Raw genomic sequence first — 19089 nt, 5'->3', positions numbered from 1 at the left:
CCAACCCACAGGTACAAGCCCACAAGTTCCATATCCATAGTCGTTTAAATGCTTTTCTTGGCATTAAATATTACAATCGAACTTCTAGTCCTACAGGCCAGCAAATCTGGTGTGCAGTAAACAAAACTGTTCCCCTCATAGAACATAGTTTAATTATATTCTGATCCTGGAAAATCTATAGTAAGTTCTGTTAGTTACTGGTAACCTTTTGATATAACATAACTTGTATTTTTGTTTAAGTTTTGTTTTAAACCAGACCGTAGAATTTCTAACAGCCAAATAACATGTTTTTTTCTTTTTTGAGCTCAGAATAAAAAGACACAGACATTGAATAGTATAGACAACTCTTTACAAAATATACATTATTAAAATATCGCATAAGAACATTAGCCAAAAAAAACAAAAAACAACAAAAGAAAAAACGTATAACACGACCTGCGACCTGTGAGACACTATAAAGCAATGCACACTGGTCCAAGCCATGGTTTGGTATGTACTACGAAAATCAGTTCTCCAAAGAGCTTACACTCTAATTGATTGAAAAATTACAACATACCAAAATGTGTTAAGTAAGCAAAAAGGCACTGAGAGGTAACACTAGCTGTTCTTGCGTTTGGAAGATCATCGGTAAGACCTGGCCTGTTAAACCTCAGTAACGTTACATTAAAGTACTGGTATCTGACCATAATGCCTCACTAGAGCTGGTCCCTGTAATAAATAGTAGTAGTTCTACATGACAGATCAGGGGTAAAGTTGGCCAATACGATAAAGAGATGAGGAAGAAATGATGCGAGAGAGCGCAAAATGTTCTCTCCAGGCACTTTGTCTGCTGGTGAATGTCTGTTGTAGCTGTGCTCCCAAATATTTAAAATAGTGCAGGCGGCCATCTTGTCACTTCACCGGTCTCCCTCAGGGCAGGCTGCTGATGTCCCTCCTTGGAGGGGGACCCACAGGCTTTGGGCATGAGTCATTGGCTTTCCCTTCAAACATCATAATACTGCAAACATAAAAAAACGAAATGTTAGAGGGGGGAAAAGTGCTGATAAATTGTACGAAGATACTTGTAACATTTGGTAAATATTAGCTGAGGAGTTTTCAACAACATGGATTCAGCTAGAAAATGTGTGCCCCACAAACCCTCCTGCAAGCCACACAATATACCAGCATCACACAATGCCAGGGCACTGAACCTGTACAGAGCTCATTACTGTGACTTCATCATATTATCTCATTATTTCACCATATGGTGGTACGCTTGTTTCTCCATAATCTCCTCCTCACTCATTGGTAGAGTTACTAAACATTCCAAAAGTAGAGGTGTTGCCCATAGCAACCAATTAGATTGTAGCTTTCATGTTCTAGAATGTATTGGATAGATGATAGCTAGAATCTGATTGGTTGCTATGGGCAACACCCTCATTTTTGCTTTTTAGAAGGTTTAGCAAATCTACCCCTCTCCTGTATCCACCTCCATTCAAAGAAACCCCGCCCCCATATATGCTCCTATTGCTTGTGTCTCCAAGACCCCCCACGACCTTGCAGCGCTTCCATGTACTGTCTGGATGCGGGTCTATAGTCCACCTACATGAAGCTCTAACTTTATTATTGGAACACATGACATAGTATCTAACTACTAAAGCTAAAAACAGTTTTGCGTTTTTTTTTTTAATATAAACACATTCCAATTATACACTGTGTCCAAACCATAATATCTTTAGAATGTTTATAATATATTTATCGTAATATTTTTATGTAAAACACGCAGGAAGAATACTGAAGCTGAGCTGCACTTCCTAGAACTGTTTTTAGAACATGCAACCAAATTCTTTAATTGGATGGTAAGCGCTCTGTTACTTGCATGCCCCGGCGGACCACCACCATTATATTTATTAGTTCTATAACGTTTCACAGCAAAAGCTTAAATAGTCAAAGAACAACATGAAACTCCTTATTTTGTACTCATTACGAATCTAAGTTATTATTATTATTAATTTTTATTTATAGGGCGCCACTAGGTGTCCGTAGCGCCGTACAGGGACAAACAAAGTTACAATACAAAGGTGAGACAGCACGATACAGTAAACAAAACGCACAGTAACTCCGAGATCTCAAAGCACAGCTAGAGGGGCGGGGGAGGGGAGAGGGGAAGGTCCCGCATACGGCGGAGCCCAAGAGGGCACGGAAGGCAGGCAAACCCCCAGAGTGGAGAGGAGGGCAAGGTAGCTGGAGAGCAGAGTTAAAAGTGGTGAAGACAGGAGGAGATATGACCCTGCTCAAAGGAGCGTACAATCTAAGGGGTGGGGTAGACAGACAGAGAGACACAAGGGAGGGAGAGAAGGAGGATAAGGGAAGGGGAAGAGGCAGAAGATCTGGTAGGGAGTTAAGTGGGAGACTGGAAGGCTTTAAGAAAGAGGTGGGTTTTTAGAGCCTGTTTGAAACAGGACAGGTTAGGGCAGGTTCTGATAGTTACTGATAGGTTCTGATAGTTACAGCTAAGTTGCAAGTTCATTTAACTTCTCATTAGGAAGTTTTGATCTTAGTATTGAGTATCTGAGGAACAATCTGGCATGCTAAGGAAGCAGAAGAAAACAAGAAGTACAGAGATATCAGATGAATATCTTTCTTTGCAGTGACTGCGACAGACAAAATAGAAAAGAAATGAAGCTAGTTAAAGGTATATCGATCATTTTACACTTTTGGCAGCTGATAAATTACTTAAAGCCGCAATACCACATACATTTATTTTTTTCGTTTGTAGAGCAAGTTAAGTACATTTCAAGCACTCATTTGAGTTTGTCATTTTTCTTAGCTGTCCTACAAATCATTATCTCCTTGTCAAAATCTCTCTGGAACGTGTGCGCGCATACATACAAACACACACACACACACACACACACACACACTATCATGTGATGGCAGAGGGGAGCAGTAGCAGGATTTTACAGCTCAGGCAGAGCTCAGAGGGGCTTTCCAAAGCCTCTCTGCTCATTATATCATATGCCATGTGACTGTGGTTGCCATGGTAGTCACATGACACTGGAAACTGTGCCCATTTATAAGTCAGTAATAGCAGCCTGAGGAAACAAACCAAGGAAAACGGTAATTATCAAGCTTCTTATAGCCTGCCACTAGACCTCACTTTTTCATAGGATTGCTGCTTAAATGCATATTGGCGATGCGATTTTTCTTAGTTTTTGCTAGCGTTAGTAGAAAGCAGAACCCCCGCCCCCATCACGGATTTACATGAACAGACGATGTTGCAATATGTGTTCAGCTATTCTTTCTGTACAAGCCCTTCTATGTACAAACAAGATTCCGTTGTCCACCTGACCCAATTGCTAAGCCTCCATGTTTTTATGTTGCACCAATAGTCATTGACCTACGTATCCATTTAAGATCCCTGTATGATGAAGGTGAACTTAGTACAATAACACATAATATCCCCGGACTGGGCACACCTACTAGGGTAGGGAATGTTTATACAAAAGCAGCAACCAGCTGATGGCTATTGGCTTTATCGTGGAAGAAAACAGCTGACTGAATGATGTGTTTTACTAAAGGATCACATTTACTGTTTTTTAATAATAGAGGGGGTGACGTTACAAGAAAGGCCGAGTCTGGTAAGTAGGACAGTGAGACACATCCAGCTGTAACATTCCTTCTCCATCCCTCCGTCTGCTCTTAGCCAGATAGATGCTCAAAATTGGCTGCAGTGACATTTAATCTGCTAGGCGGGACCCACTGCAAGGCACCAGGGGGCCCAGATATGATTCAGTCCTAAAAATATATTACTTAAACTAGGGGATAATTCAACAGAACAATCTTAAAACTTATAATAACTTATTTATTTATGTGGCAAACACCAAGCTGGTGTCTGAGAAGGGTCCGGTCCAGAGTTCTGATGGACTGGATAAAACTATTTAATTTCTATAACTTCTCTGTATTTGAATGGGACCATACCATCCAGTGTATGGATGGTAACATGAATTATAATAGATGGCTAACTAAGCAGCTAATATCTCCTACATATCAATGCTCATAGGTGATTTTGGGTGGTAGCGTTGTGGGAGGGGGGGAATTGTCCTTTGTTAGCTAATGGGTTATTTATTATTATGCAATTAGCCAAAGTTCTGGACTTCACACAATTTATGAAAGGGCTAATGCCAGAGAAATCAGAGATTTTGCTGACCTTAACTTACCAGCCAATAGACCCCTTCCCCCATAAACCTTTTTGTGGACAGCGGTATCAGCGGTCTTATCAAGTTGCAAAAGGCTACGCAAAGTAACGCCATCTCAGCTTGGAGACGCTTGCCTATAATATGGGATTCAGCTGAAGCCTCTCTGACTTTGCAGATTCCTTACCACTATGTGCATGTGCCAACGCTAGCGGTGCACACTCCGTTCATCAGTAGCATTAGGCTGCTGGTCAATAGAAAAATATCCTCCAGGAAGGGGGGTTCTTTGCCGGAGTTCCAAAAGCAGCTCCGGCAGGGTAAATAGCAGCGGTACAACATTCTGTGTTGCTGCGATAAGCGGCGATACAGAATGTTAAGAACCACAGAGATCTGTATGGCCATAATAAATAGACCCTTAGGGCTAGATTTACGAAACTGCGGGTTTGAAAAAGTGGAGACGTTGCCAATAGCAACCTGATTCTAGCTGTCATTTATTTAGAACACTCTACAAAATGACAACTAGAATCTGATTGGTTGCTATAGGCAACATCTCCACTTTTTCAAACCCGCAGTTTAGTAAATATACCCCTTAATATTGATTTGGAACTTAAAAGTTAGTGCTGCAGTACCACTTCAGACCAAGAGGTGGCAACACAAAGCCAAACCAGTGTTCACAGTGTATAAAACTATTATGTGATTGTCATTGGCATTATTTTTGTATTTATATATTTATGTTATCCATATATAAGAGTGTAACCTAGCAGTTAATGTTTGTTAAGGTGAAATCCCTGCATGAATATCCTATGTGTGTGTAAGTGGCGTTTAATATTTCTATAACTGTAAAGTGTCTAGACCAGTGGTTCCCAAACGTTTGCAGTTCGCGGCACCCTTAGAGTCTCCATATTTTTTTCAAGGCACCCCTCCAAAATAATTACCGAGCGGTCCTGTTTTATAAGTAGTTGGGTCAAAAAACATAAAGTATTTAGGTCAGGACAGAAATACTTATTTATTGTATGGAAAGATACACATAAATCCAAGGGAAAAGAAAATGTTTATATATTTTTTTCAATTATATTTCTGTCAAAGAATAATTTACGACTAACTCACTCTCTGCCCCCTCTGCATAATCATTCACACTCTCTGTGCCCCTGCATCATCCACACTCCCTGTTCCCCTCTGCATCATCATCCACACTCTCTGTTCCCCTCTGCATCATCCACACTCTCTGTGCCCCTGCATCATCCACACTCTCTGTGCCCCTCTGCATCATCCACACTCTCTGTGCCCCTCTGCATCATCCACACTCTCTGTGCCCCTCTGCATCATCATCCACACTCTCTGTGCCCCTGCATCATCCACACTCCCTGTTCCCCTCTGCATCATCATCCACACTCTCTGTTCCCCTCTGCATCATCCACACTCCCTGTGCCCCTCTGCATCATCCACACTCTCTGTGCCCCTCTGCATCATCCACACTCTCTGTGCCCCTCTGCATCATCCACACTCTCTGTGCCCCTCTGCATAATCATTCACACTCTCTGTGCCCCTGCATCATCCACACTCCCTGTTCCCCTCTGCATCATCATCCACACTCTCTGTTCCCCTCTGCATCATCCACACTCCCTGTGCCCCTCTGCATCATCCACACTCTCTGTGCCCCTCTGCATCATCCACACTCTCTGTGCCCCTCTGCATCATCCACACTCTCTGTGCCCCTCTGCATAATCATTCACACTCTCTGTGCCCCTGCATCATCCACACTCCCTGTTCCCCTCTGCATCATCATCCACACTCTCTGTTCCCCTCTGCATCATCCACACTCCCTGTGCCCCTCTGCATCATCCACACTCCCTGTGCCCCTCTGCATCATCCACACTCTCTGTGCCCCTCTGCATCATCCACACTCTCTGTGCCCCTCTGCATCATCATCCACACTCTCTGTGCCCCTGCATCATCCACACTCTCTGTTCCCCTCTGCATCATCCACACTCTCTGTGCCCCTGCATCATCCACACTCCCTGTGCCCCTCTGCATCATCCACACTCTCTGTGCCCCTCTGCATCATCATCCACACTCTCTGTGCCCCTGCATCATCCACACTCTCTGTTCCCCTCTGCATCATCCACACTCTCTGTGCCCCTGCATCATCCACACTCCCTGTGCCCCTCTGCATCATCCACACTCTCTGTGCCCCTCTGCATCATCATCCACACTCTCTGTGCCCCTGCATCATCCACACTCTCTGTGCCCCTCTGCATCATCATCCACACTCTCTGTGCCCCTGCATCATCCACACTCTCTGTTCCCCTCTGCATCATCCACACTCTCTGTGCCCCTGCATCATCCACACTCTCTGTTCCCCTCTGCATCATCCACACTCTCTGTTCCCCTCTGCATCATCCACACTCCCTGTGCCCCTCTGCATCATCATCCACACTCTCTGCATCCACTCTCTGTGCCCCCTCTGCATCCACTCTCTGTGCCCCCCCTCTCTGGGACTGGTTGGGCAGGGGGGCGTCGGTCCCCTGGGCCGCTCAGAGTGATCGCTGTTCGGGTCCCGGGCGCCGTCGGATTGTAAGTTATTTATTTATTTTTCGTCCCCTGGCCACGGTACCGCTGTGACAGCGCCGCGACACCCCTGGGAGCCGTGGCGCACACTTTGGGAACCTAGGGTCTAGGCTATTCGCTGTTAAAAGGAAACCTCTTTCATAGACAGCAACAGAACAGCGCCACCCGGTGGTCATATTATTGTGGAAATGTCGGTGTCTTGTTTGGCTTTACAAAGCATTAACTTTTAAACAAAGCAACTCCAAAGCGCAAGAATAACTATGTTTGTATTCTAGCATCAAGAACAATACAAATAGTATATTGGTATATATTGTTTATTAAATGAATAGGTTTATAGTCTGATGCTGCCTTTAAGAGTAGGGTCTGTTGGCTCTCCAGTGGTTGTGGAACTACAAGTCCCAGCAAAACTGCTTAAGAGCACAAATTATTTTGATTTCTATACAGACTTTTCCCCAAACAGCAGCATCAAACCAGGAATTGAAAACGTAGTAAGTGACCTTCAAGAAATAAAGTACTAGTACTTTCCATGATTCTGTAAGAGCTTCAGTATCATGGAAGGGAGCATTGCAGCCGGTCCATCCCTCCTCCTTGTCCCCTCAGCCCCTCTTCAGGGAGCGATCTACACAGAGCTCCCATTCGGGCAACCCATGGGAATGCATTGAAATAGCCTGTTCCTGCTCTCAAGGCAGGGGGGGAAATAACAAGGCGTACAGAAAACGGATTGTTGAGAGGCTAGGCACTCTGCCACATCTGAGCTAGACTCACACACTCCAGAGGCAGCCAGCCCCCTTCCTTCCAAATCAAGGCTAATGCACCAATAGATAATAGCCGATAACAGAGAGGTGAAGGGGAGAGAAGGATGGAAACAAGGGCAGGGAAGGGAGGGTCACCTCACAAAGGCTTCCAGTGTTCCCCAGGCCAGGCTGATGTAATTGGAGGCACAAAGTAGGCTCTGAGGACACAGAACCTGCTGTGTGTGACTATGTTAATGGAGCTTTCTTCTATGCAAGGTGACACGTTACCTGATCACAAAGACCCCAATTTATCCTCTTTGATAGGAAACATTTCAAGTCTAGAGAGCACATTCCGCTGCGCCGCTGCTTTGTACAGTGATACCGAGTACCTCTACACCTCTCGCTTTTAATCTATGTCTGATGGACTGAGGGGATCAACACAACTTTTTGGAGGGACCCTATTAATTACGCTCGCCCGCATCTCACGTAGCGTTTTTTCCCATGTGGCGTCTGGCTTTGATGTCAATGTAAGTTCCAAACAAATAACCATAGTTTGTTCAGTACAGAGAAGTCACCCCATGATTCCTTTTGTGTGTGTCGGCTAAAACAGAAGCAGAGTAATCGTTATAGGGGGGTAACCACATTAATCTTTTTAATATGTTTGGACCGTGGGTCTGAATTCCAGGAAAAAGCCAGCCAAAAAAAAATTCCCTTGAGAATCAAGGCACGTTGGAGCCCCATACCAGATACTGGAGCATTGTACCCAAAATAGTCCTGATTTTTGTGTGGTGGTCCAGGGTTCCTGCAGGTAGAATGGGTATGGCCAACTGGACTCTGGGCATGATCACAATGTATGGAGGGGCTAGGTCGGGGCTTGGTTGGCACACGAGGGTGCATGGGCAATTTAATTTAAGTTTTTAGGTGGAATGAGGGGTATATGGGCATTAATTGCGGGAATAAAGACACGGCAGGTATCTTGGGTGGCTCGAAGGTCTGGGGATCCCAAATCCAGCACTGGAAATTTTATTGTTGGCGTTTCTATGCTCTTGATAAATGTTATACTAAACAGAAAAAAAAATCTAAATAAATTCATGTCCTAAGAATTTTACATAAATGTAATAAACAACTTTTGTTTGAAAGCCATAGTAAACACTAACAATTAATGAAGTGAAGCAGTTAATGCTATAAAGAGTTTGTATACTCTAGGGACATTCTTGCCACCTGTGTCCCTCCCCAGCCTCTATCCCTTATAAACACACCTGTACATTCAGGGAGGAGCAAACCCGCCACTGTCCTTTGAGGAATCATCAGCAAATTATTTAGCAGATTAACTGGAAGCTGTGAAGTATTTGGATTGCTGTCAGGTATGTTTTGTCTGCGCCTGGCTATTCCTCTGAGGTGCATCTAATTGCTCAGTGACTGCATGTCTGCTGGTGATAATCATACACAACCCACGTACTACCAGCTCAGCCTTTGTGTACGGAGTCAGGTGACCTTTGTAAATATGACAAGTCTTCCAAGTGAAAGCAAATTAAATTCTATGAATTTCTTATATGCAGACTGCCGGACTAAGGAGGACTTCTAAAGTCTGCCATCTACCGTCTCACTTCCTGGCATCCTTACCCCTTGTCTGCCATCTACGATCTCTTCCTGGCATCCTTACCCCTTGCCTGCCATCTACCGTCTCCCTGGCATCCTTACCCCTTGTCTGCAAATCTACCACCTCTCTTCCTGGCATCCTTACCCCTTGCCCACCATCTACCGTCTCTCTTCCTGGCATCCTTACCCCTTGCCTGCAAATGTACCACCTCTCTTTCTGACATCCTTACCCCTCATCTGCCATCTCTCTTCCTGGCATCCTTACCTCTTGTCTGCATCTACCATCTCTCTTCCTGGCATCCTTACCCCTTGCCCGCCATCTACCGTCTCTCTTCCTGGCATCCTAACCCCTTGCCTGCCATCTACCGTCTCTCTTCCTGGCATCCTTACCCCTTGCCTGCAAATCTACCTCCTCTCTGCCTGGCATCCTTACCCCTCATCTGCCAACTCTCTTCCTGGCATCCTTACCCCTTGCCTGCCATCTACCGTCTCCCTGGCATCCTTACCCCTTGCCTGCCATCTACCGTCTCTCTTCCTGGCATCCTTACCCCTTGCCTACCATTTACCCTCTCTCTTCCTGGCATCCTTACCCCATGCCTACCATTTACCCTCTCTCTTCCTGGCATCCTTACCCCTTGCCTGTCATCTACCATCTCTCTTTCTGGCATCCTTACCCCTTGCCCGCCATCTACCGTCTCTCTTCCTGGCATCCTTACCCCTTGCCTGCCATCTACGATCTCTTCCTGGCATCCTTACCCCTTGCCTGCCATCTACCGTCTCTCTTCCTGGCATCCTTACCCCTTGCCTACCATTTACCCTCTCTCTTCCTGGCATCCTTACCCCATGCCTACCATTTACCCTCTCTCTTCCTGGCATCCTTACCCCTTGCCTGTCATCTACCATCTCTCTTTCTGGCATCCTTACCCCTTGCCCGCCATCTACCGTCTCTCTTCCTGGCATCCTTACCCCTTGCCTGCCATCTACGATCTCTTCCTGGCATCCTTACCCCTTGCCTGCCATCTACCGTCTCCCTGGCATCCTTACCCCTTGTCTGCAAATCTACCACCTCTCTTCCTGGCATCCTTACCCCTTGCCCACCATCTACCGTCTCTCTTCCTGGCATCCTTACCCCTTGCCTGCAAATGTACCACCTCTCTTTCTGACATCCTTACCCCTCATCTGCCATCTCTCTTCCTGGCATCCTTACCTCTTGTCTGCATCTACCGTCTCTCTTCCTGGCATCCTTACCCCTTGCCCGCCATCTACCGTCTCTCTTCCTGGCATCCTTACCCCTTGCCTGCCATCTACCGTCTCTCTTCCTGGCATCCTTACCCCTTGCCTGCAAATCTACCTCCTCTCTGCCTGGCATCCTTACCCCTCATCTGCCAACTCTCTTCCTGGCATCCTTACCCCTTGCCTGCCATCTACCGTCTCCCTGGCATCCTTACCCCTTGCCTGCCATCTACCGTCTCTCTTCCTGGCATCCTTACCCCTTGCCTACCATTTACCCTCTCTCTTCCTGGCATCCTTACCCCTTGCCTGTCATCTACCATCTCTCTTTCTGGCATCCTTACCCCTTGCCCGCCATCTACCGTCTCTCTTCCTGGCATCCTTACCCCTTGCCTGCCATCTACGATCTCTTCCTGGCATCCTTACCCCTTGCCTGCCATCTACCGTCTCCCTGGCATCCTTACCCCTTGTCTGCAAATCTACCACCTCTCTTCCTGGCATCCTTACCCCTTGCCCACCATCTACCGTCTCTCTTCCTGGCATCCTTACCCCTTGCCTGCAAATGTACCACCTCTCTTTCTGACATCCTTACCCCTCATCTGCCATCTCTCTTCCTGGCATCCTTACCTCTTGTCTGCATCTACCGTCTCTCTTCCTGGCATCCTTACCCCTTGCCCGCCATCTACCGTCTCTCTTCCTGGCATCCTTACCCCTTGCCTGCCATCTACCGTCTCTCTTCCTGGCATCCTTACCCCTTGCCTGCAAATCTACCTCCACTCTGCCTGGCATCCTTACCCCTCATCTGCCAACTCTCTTCCTGGCATCCGTACCCCTTGCCTGCTATCTACCGTCTCCCTGGCATCCTTACCCCTTGCCTGCCATCTACCGTCTCTCTTCCTGGCATCCTTACCCCTTGCCTACCATTTACCCTCTCTCTTCCTGGCATCCTTACCCCTTGCCTGTCATCTACCATCTCTCTTTCTGGCATCCTTACCCCTTGCCCGCCATCTACCGTCTCTCTTCCTGGCATCCTTACCCCTTGCCTGCCATCTACGATCTCTTCCTGGCATCCTTACCCCTTGCCTGCCATCTACCGTCTCCCTGGCATCCTTACCCCTTGTCTGCAAATCTACCACCTCTCTTCCTGGCATCCTTACCCCTTGCCCACCATCTACCGTCTCTCTTCCTGGCATCCTTACCCCTTGCCTGCAAATGTACCACCTCTCTTTCTGACATCCTTACCCCTCATCTGCCATCTCTCTTCCTGGCATCCTTACCTCTTGTCTGCATCTACCGTCTCTCTTCCTGGCATCCTTACCCCTTGCCCGCCATCTACCGTCTCTCTTCCTGGCATCCTTACCCCTTGCCTGCCATCTACCGTCTCTCTTCCTGGCATCCTTACCCCTTGCCTGCAAATCTACCTCCTCTCTGCCTGGCATCCTTACCCCTCATCTGCCAACTCTCTTCCTGGCATCCTTACCCCTTGCCTGCCATCTACCGTCTCCCTGGCATCCTTACCCCTTGCCTGCCATCTACCGTCTCTCTTCCTGGCATCCTTACCCCTTGCCTACCATTTACCCTCTCTCTTCCTGGCATCCTTACCCCTTGCCTGTCATCTACCATCTCTCTTTCTGGCATCCTTACCCCTTGCCCGCCATCTACCGTCTCTCTTCCTGGCATCCTTACCCCTTGCCTGCCATCTACGATCTCTTCCTGGCATCCTGACCCCTTGCCTGCCATCTACCGTCTCCCTGGCATCCTTACCCCTTGTCTGCAAATCTACCACCTCTCTTCCTGGCATCCTTACCCCTTGCCCACCATCTACCGTCTCTCTTCCTGGCATCCTTACCCCTTGCCTGCAAATGTACCACCTCTCTTTCTGACATACTTACCCCTCATCTGCCATCTCTCTTCCTGGCATCCTTAGCTCTTGTCTGCATCTACCGTCTCTCTTCCTGGCATCCTTACCCCTTGCCCGCCATCTACCGTCTCTCTTCCTGGCATCCTTACCCCTTGCCTGCCATCTACCGTCTCTCTTCCTGGCATCCTTACCCCTTGCCTGCAAATCTACCTCCTCTCTGCCTGGCATCCTTACCCCTCATCTGCCAACTCTCTTCCTGGCATCCTTACCCCTTGCCTGCCATCTACCGTCTCCCTGGCATCCTTACCCCTTGCCTGCCATGTACCGTCTCTCTTCCTGGCATCCTTACCCCTTGCCTACCATTTACCCTCTCTCTTCCTGGCATCCTTACCCCTTGCCTACCATTTACCCTCTCTCTTCCTGGCATCCTTACCCCTTGCCTGTCATCTACCATCTCTCTTTCTGGCATCCTTACCCCTTGCCCGCCATCTACCGTCTCTCTTCCTGGCATCCTTACCCCTTGCCTGCCATCTACGATCTCTTCCTGGCATCCTTACCCCTTGCCTGCCATCTACCGTCTCCCTGGCATCCTTACCCCTTGTCTGCAAATCTACCACCTCTCTTCCTGGCATCCTTACCCCTCATCTGCCATCTCTCTTCCTGGCATCTTTACCTCTTGTCTGCATCTACCGTCTCTCTTCCTGGCATCCTTACCCCTTGCCCGCCATCTACCGTCTCTCTTCCTGGCATCCTTACCCCTTGCCTGCCATCTACCGTCTCTCTTCCTGGCATCCTTACCCCTTGCCTGCAAATCTACCTCCTCTCTGCCTGGCATCCTTACCCCTCATCTGCCAACTCTCTTCCTGGCATCCGTACCCCTTGCCTGCTATCTACCGTCTCCCTGGCATCCTTACCCCTTGCCTGCCATCTACCGTCTCTCTTCCTGGCATCCTTACCCCTTGCCTACCATTTACCCTCTCTCTTCCTGGCATCCTTACCCCTTGCCTGTCATCTACCATCTCTCTTTCTGGCATCCTTACCCCTTGCCCGCCATCTACCGTCTCTCTTCCTGGCATCCTTACCCCTTGCCTGCCATCTACGATCTCTTCCTGGCATCCTTACCCCTTGCCTGCCATCTACCGTCTCCCTGGCATCCTTACCCCTTGTCTGCAAATCTACCACCTCTCTTCCTGGCATCCTTACCCCTTGCCCACCATCTACCGTCTCTCTTCCTGGCATCCTTACCCCTTGCCTGCAAATGTACCACCTCTCTTTCTGACATCCTTACCCCTCATCTGCCATCTCTCTTCCTGGCATCCTTACCTCTTGTCTGCATCTACCGTCTCTCTTCCTGGCATCCTTACCCCTTGCCCGCCATCTACCGTCTCTTTTCCTGGCATCCTTACCCCTTGCCTGCCATCTACCGTCTCTCTTCCTGGCATCCTTACCACTTGCCTGCAAATCTACCTCCTCTCTGCCTGGCATCCTTACCCCTCATCTGCCAACTCTCTTCCTGGCATCCTTACCCCTTGCCTGCCATCTACCGTCTCTCTTCCTGGCATCCTTACCCCTTGCCTACCATTTACCCTCTCCCTGGCATCCTTACCCCTTGCCTACCATTTACCCTCTCTCTTCCTGGCATCCTTACCCCTTGCCTGTCATCTACCATCTCTCTTCCTGGCATCCTTACCCCTTGCCTACCATTTACCCTCTCTCTTCCTGGCATCCTTACCCCTTGCCTACCATTTACCCTCTCTCTTCCTGGCATCCTTACCCCTTGCCTGTCATCTACCATCTCTCTTTCTGGCATCCTTACCCCTTGCCTGTCATCTACCATCTCTCTTTCTGGCATCCTTACCCCTTGCCCGCCATCTACCGTCTCTCTTCCTGGCATCCGTACCCCTTGCCTGCTATCTACCGTCTCCCTGGCATCCTTACCCCTTGCCTGCCATCTACCGTCTCTCTTCCTGGCATCCTTACCCCTTGCCTACCATTTACCCTCTCTCTTCCTGGCATCCTTACCCCTTGCCTGTCATCTACCATCTCTCTTTCTGGCATCCTTACCCCTTGCCCGCCATCTACCGTCTCTCTTCCTGGCATCCTTACCCCTTGCCTGCCATCTACGATCTCTTCCTGGCATCCTTACCCCTTGTCTGCCATCTACCGTCTCCCTGGCATCCTTACCCCTTGTCTGCAAATCTACCACCTCTCTTCCTGGCATCCTTACCCCTTGCCCACCATCTACCGTCTCTCTTCCTGGCATCCTTACCCCTTGCCTGCAAATGTACCACCTCTCTTTCTGACATCCTTACCCCTCATCTGCCATCTCTCTTCCTGGCATCCTTACCTCTTGTCTGCATCTACCGTCTCTCTTCCTGGCATCCTTACCCCTTGCCCGCCATCTACCGTCTCTCTTCCTGGCATCCTTACCCCTTGCCTGCCATCTACCGTCTCTCTTCCTGGCATCCTTACCACTTGCCTGCAAATCTACCTCCTCTCTGCCTGGCATCCTTACCCCTCATCTGCCAACTCTCTTCCTGGCATCCTTACCCCTTGCCTGCCATCTACCGTCTCCCTGGCATCCTTACCCCTTGCCTGCCATCTACCGTCTCTCTTCCTGGCATCCTTACCCCTTGCCTACCATTTACCCTCTCCCTGGCATCCTTACCCCTTGCCTACCATTTACCCTCTCTCTTCCTGGCATCCTTACCCCTTGCCTGTCATCTACCATCTCTCTTTCTGGCATCCTTACCCCTTGCCCGCCATCTACCGTCTCTCTTCCTGGCATCCTTACCCCTTGCCTGCCATCTACCGTCTCTCTTCCTGGCATCCTTACCCCTTGCCTGCAAATCTACCTCCTCTCTGCCTGGCATCCTTACCCCTCATCTGCCAACTCTCTTCCTGGCATCCTTACCCCTTGCCTGCCATCTACCGTCTCCCTGGCATCCTTACCCCTTGCCTGCCATCTACCGTCTCTCTTCCTGGCATCCTTACCCCTTGCCTACCATTTACCCTCTCTCTTCCTGGCATCCTTACCCCTTGCCTACCATTTACCCTCTCTCTTCCTGGCATCCTTACCCCTTGCCTGTCATCTACCATCTCTCTTTCTGGCATCCTTACCCCTTGCCCGCCATCTACCGTCTCTCTTCCTGGCATCCTTACCCCTTGCCTGCCATCTACCGTCTCTCTTCCTGGCATCCTTACCCCTTGCCTGCAAATCTACCTCCTCTCTGCCTGGCATCCTTACCCCTCATCTACCACCTCTCTTCCTGGCATCCTTACCCCTTGCCTGCCATCTACCGTCTCCCTGGCATCCTTACCCCTTGCCTGCCATTTACCCTCTCTCTTCCTGGCATCCTTACCCCTTGCCTACCATTTACCCTCTCTCTTCCTGGCATCCTTACCCCTTGCCTACCATTTACCCTCTCTCTTCCTGGCATCCTTACCCCTTGCCTACCATTTACCCTCTCTCTTCCTGGCATCCTTACCCCTTGCCTGCCATCTACCGTCTCTCTTCCTGGCATCCTTACCCCTTGTTTGCCATCTACCGTCTCTCTTCCTGGCATCCTCACCCCTTGTCTGCCATCCACCGTCTCTCTTCCTGGCATCCTCACCCCTTGCCTGCCATCTACATTCTCTCTTCCTGGCATCCTTACTCCTTGCCTGCCATCTACCATCTCTCTTCCTGGCATCCTTACCCCTTATCTGCCATCTACCACCTCTCTTCCTGGCATCCTTACCCCTTGTCTGTCATCTACCACCTCTCTTCATGGCAATATGGTGGACATGACACTTGCCTTTATATGGTGGGGCTTAGGGCTGTAAATGGTGAGCATGGGGCTGTATGTGGTACACATTGTAACGGCATATAATGGTCATTGGTCACTGCCAGTATACATTGGGCACTATGTGTGCTTGGAATAGGGATGTATAATATGTTGAACATAGAGCTATACACAAACAAGTGAGTCTGCTTTTCATGCATTCTGTACATTCACTTGTCAGTGCGCTACAAGGGGGAATTACACCACTGGTAATGTATATTAGGGTGGCACCTGCTTCCCACCACAACATGAAGGATAGATGGAGGCATGTAGAAAGAAAGACTAATGATTGTGTAATTATGGAAATGCACGTGCTGACTGTTCATACTTCATTACACAAGCCTGAGGCTTCCTTAATGTTTGTTACTAGTCATGTGCTTAACAGCTAATTAAAGGGGAAAGGCTTGGACAGCCTGGTGCAGTTTAGTTATTGCTAAACTATAGCCTTTATCTTTGGTCAGCCTGCAGCTGTAATGCCCGATTTATCTGGTGCTTATGTGATATACAGTATGCAGAGGGTTTGCTGATCGAGGTAATGGGAAAACCTGATCTCCTTTATATGAAAGTCATTATCAAGACGGAGTAGGAGTCTTAGATAAAATCCTCTAGCTTTGCAAAAAGATGACTCGGGATTCCTAGGATTCAGATGGGGTCTCTCTCAGATCTGCCCTGTGCAATTCCAGGAAAAATGAGCACACAGAATCTCCTATAATAAAAGACAGATGTGTCTTAGCCCCTTGTAATGCTTTACTCGGACCCTGGAGCACAAGAGGTTTCCAGATATCTTGTGTGTCATGTCTACGGAATCAGTTATTGAGGAGTACCGTCACCTAGGCATTGTGGAGGCAGCCATGTTGTAGCCTGAACCAATAACTGCTGTAAAATTTTACGCCTCCCCATAGTGAGACCCCAGTCGGTGGTCCATGACCCAGAGTATCGTCTAGGACAGGCCTGTCCAACCTGCAGCCCTCCAGATGTTGTGCAACTACAAGTTCCAGCATGCCCTTCCAGCTATCAACAGGTTGTCTACTGGCAAAGCATGCTGGGGCTTGTAGTTTCACAACATCTGGAGGGCCGCAGGTTGGACAGGCCTGGTCTAGGAGGAGGATGGATCCACTATGGGCAGATGATAAGTCCTTTATTAAATATGCAAAGCACATTACTATAAATAAAATTGACCTGGTGTATTCTGCTAGACCTGGGCAGAGGTTGCCAGGGCTCTGTCATGCCCCTGCATCAGTGTACATATATAAACAATACTGTTATATTACAATGTAGGCTAATACTTGTTTTAATTACTTATTTTATTTTTTTAATTAGTTAATTTTTAAATACTTTTTTCAGCCACATTCGGTGTATCAAAAATCTGTCCAATTTTTACTTTTGCAACTGAGTTGATTGTCCCTAGAGAGAGGGGTTCAAAATGTGGGCGGTAGCTGAAGCACAGTGGAAGATCCATGGGTGGGATTTTCACCCTTCTATCTTCAGGATAGGAATAAATTATGCAAAATAAAATGAAATACTTGCCTAGTTTTCGTATATCTGCTTCAGAGAGATGTGAAGGCAAGTGTCACTCACTGGACTGTGAGTGCTTCTTCCCGGACATTTAGGAACCGTGGCCGTCCTCCATCCTGAGGGACTGCGCATGCGCAGCCCTTTCTATACCTCCAGTGTATGTTCCTTTAACTTAATTGGCAGATCAGGCAACCTCCCTATATTAAGCACCTGTGGTCAACACCACGTTGCCTGATCTTGGAGTCTCATTCCCCATGAGTCTCTGAAGGTGTTCCTGTGTTTCCTTGTTTATTCAGCCCTGCTGATTCCTGTGGTTTCCAAACCACTTCTACCTCTGTGGTTTCCAAACCACTTCTGCTACTGTGGTTCCCATACCACTTCTACCATCTACTGTATCATCGTGACTGTGAGCTGATTCCTATCCGCTGCCTCCGTGCACTACAGTCTTCAACCTGCAACTCGTCTGTGTTTCATCATCGTGACTGCTAGCTGATTCCTATCCGCTGCCTCCGTGCACTACAGTCTTCAACCTGCAACTCGTCTGTGTTTCATCATCGTGACTGCTAGCTGATTCCTACCCGCTGCCTCCGTGCACTACAGTCTTCAACCTGCAACCCGTCTGTGTTTCATTGTGACTGTTTAGCTGATTCCTATCCGCTGCCTCTGTGCGCTTCAGTCTTCAGTCCTTGTCTTTTCTACCGTGTTTCCTTGAGTCTGCTGCCACTATTGCTACCCGCTACTCTCCGTGATCGTCTGTTCCAGTTCAACTCTGCTCCGGTGTCCCATCGTTACTGCACCTGCTGGTTGCTATTGGTTACCTCCGTGTTCCCGCAGAGACCCGCTGCTGTTACTTCTCAGCGCTACTCATCCATCTACTGCTGATCCGCTCTCCACGCCTTCCTGTGTTCCCTGCTGGTCTACCTACCTGTGCGCTGCACCTGCTAGACCCCTGCTTCACCCATCCAGGGACTTGTATCCTGCTGGCCTCCTGCTCTTCAGGTCTCTCTGCACTCCTGTCTGACTGCCTTCTCCTGAACCACGGTATGCATACTTCCCATTGACTGTGCTGTGTATTGCATACCTTGCTGGACTGTGTTGGTTCTCCTCTGGAGTGTACTATCCGCTGAGTCTATTGCCATCATTGACTGTGTTGGTTCTCCTCTGGAGTGTACTATCTGCTGACTCTACTGCCATCATTGACTGTGTTATCTCATGCCGGATTACTTCAAGAGACTTTCTATATTGGCAGTGTTGTTCAGTCATTTATACATTTATATTGTGCATATTACTGTGGATCAAAGTCAAGGTGCCCGTGTATATATTGTGTTGCAGTCTCTCCCCGTGCACCTCCTCACATATATATTCAGTAGTACAAGTGCTAGTGGCAGACCACTGACTCCTGTTTACAGTTTCACCTGTTCCAGTATCCTCTCACATAGCAGTGGTACAACTTGCTAACGCAGACCACTGACTCCCCGGATACCTCCACTTGGATTCCATTCCTTCACTCAGACAGCGGTACAACTGGCTATCCGCAGACCGCTGACTCTCATCACCTCCTCGTTTCTGTTGGACATTCCTCC

General features: G+C 48.4%; 1 protein-coding gene across 1 annotated transcript in view; it reads right to left on the bottom strand.

Moving 5' to 3' along the window:
• Window positions 1-332: 332 nt before the first annotated feature.
• The window catches only part of AIF1L (allograft inflammatory factor 1 like), a 61594-nt gene continuing 42837 nt past the window's right edge, over window positions 333-19089 (bottom strand). Inside the window, exon 6 of the mRNA XM_075185260.1 lies at window positions 333-997. Within this exon, the coding sequence (XP_075041361.1) occupies window positions 910-997 (88 nt within the window). The 3' untranslated portion in view covers window positions 333-909. The remainder of the gene's footprint in view (window positions 998-19089) is intronic.

The sequence above is a fragment of the Mixophyes fleayi genome, chromosome 9 (genome assembly GCF_038048845.1).
Source record: "Mixophyes fleayi isolate aMixFle1 chromosome 9, aMixFle1.hap1, whole genome shotgun sequence".
Taxonomy (NCBI): Eukaryota; Metazoa; Chordata; class Amphibia; order Anura; family Limnodynastidae; genus Mixophyes; species Mixophyes fleayi.
Note: the sequence above shows the minus strand (reverse complement) of the source record. Positions and strands in the feature narration are given on the sequence as shown.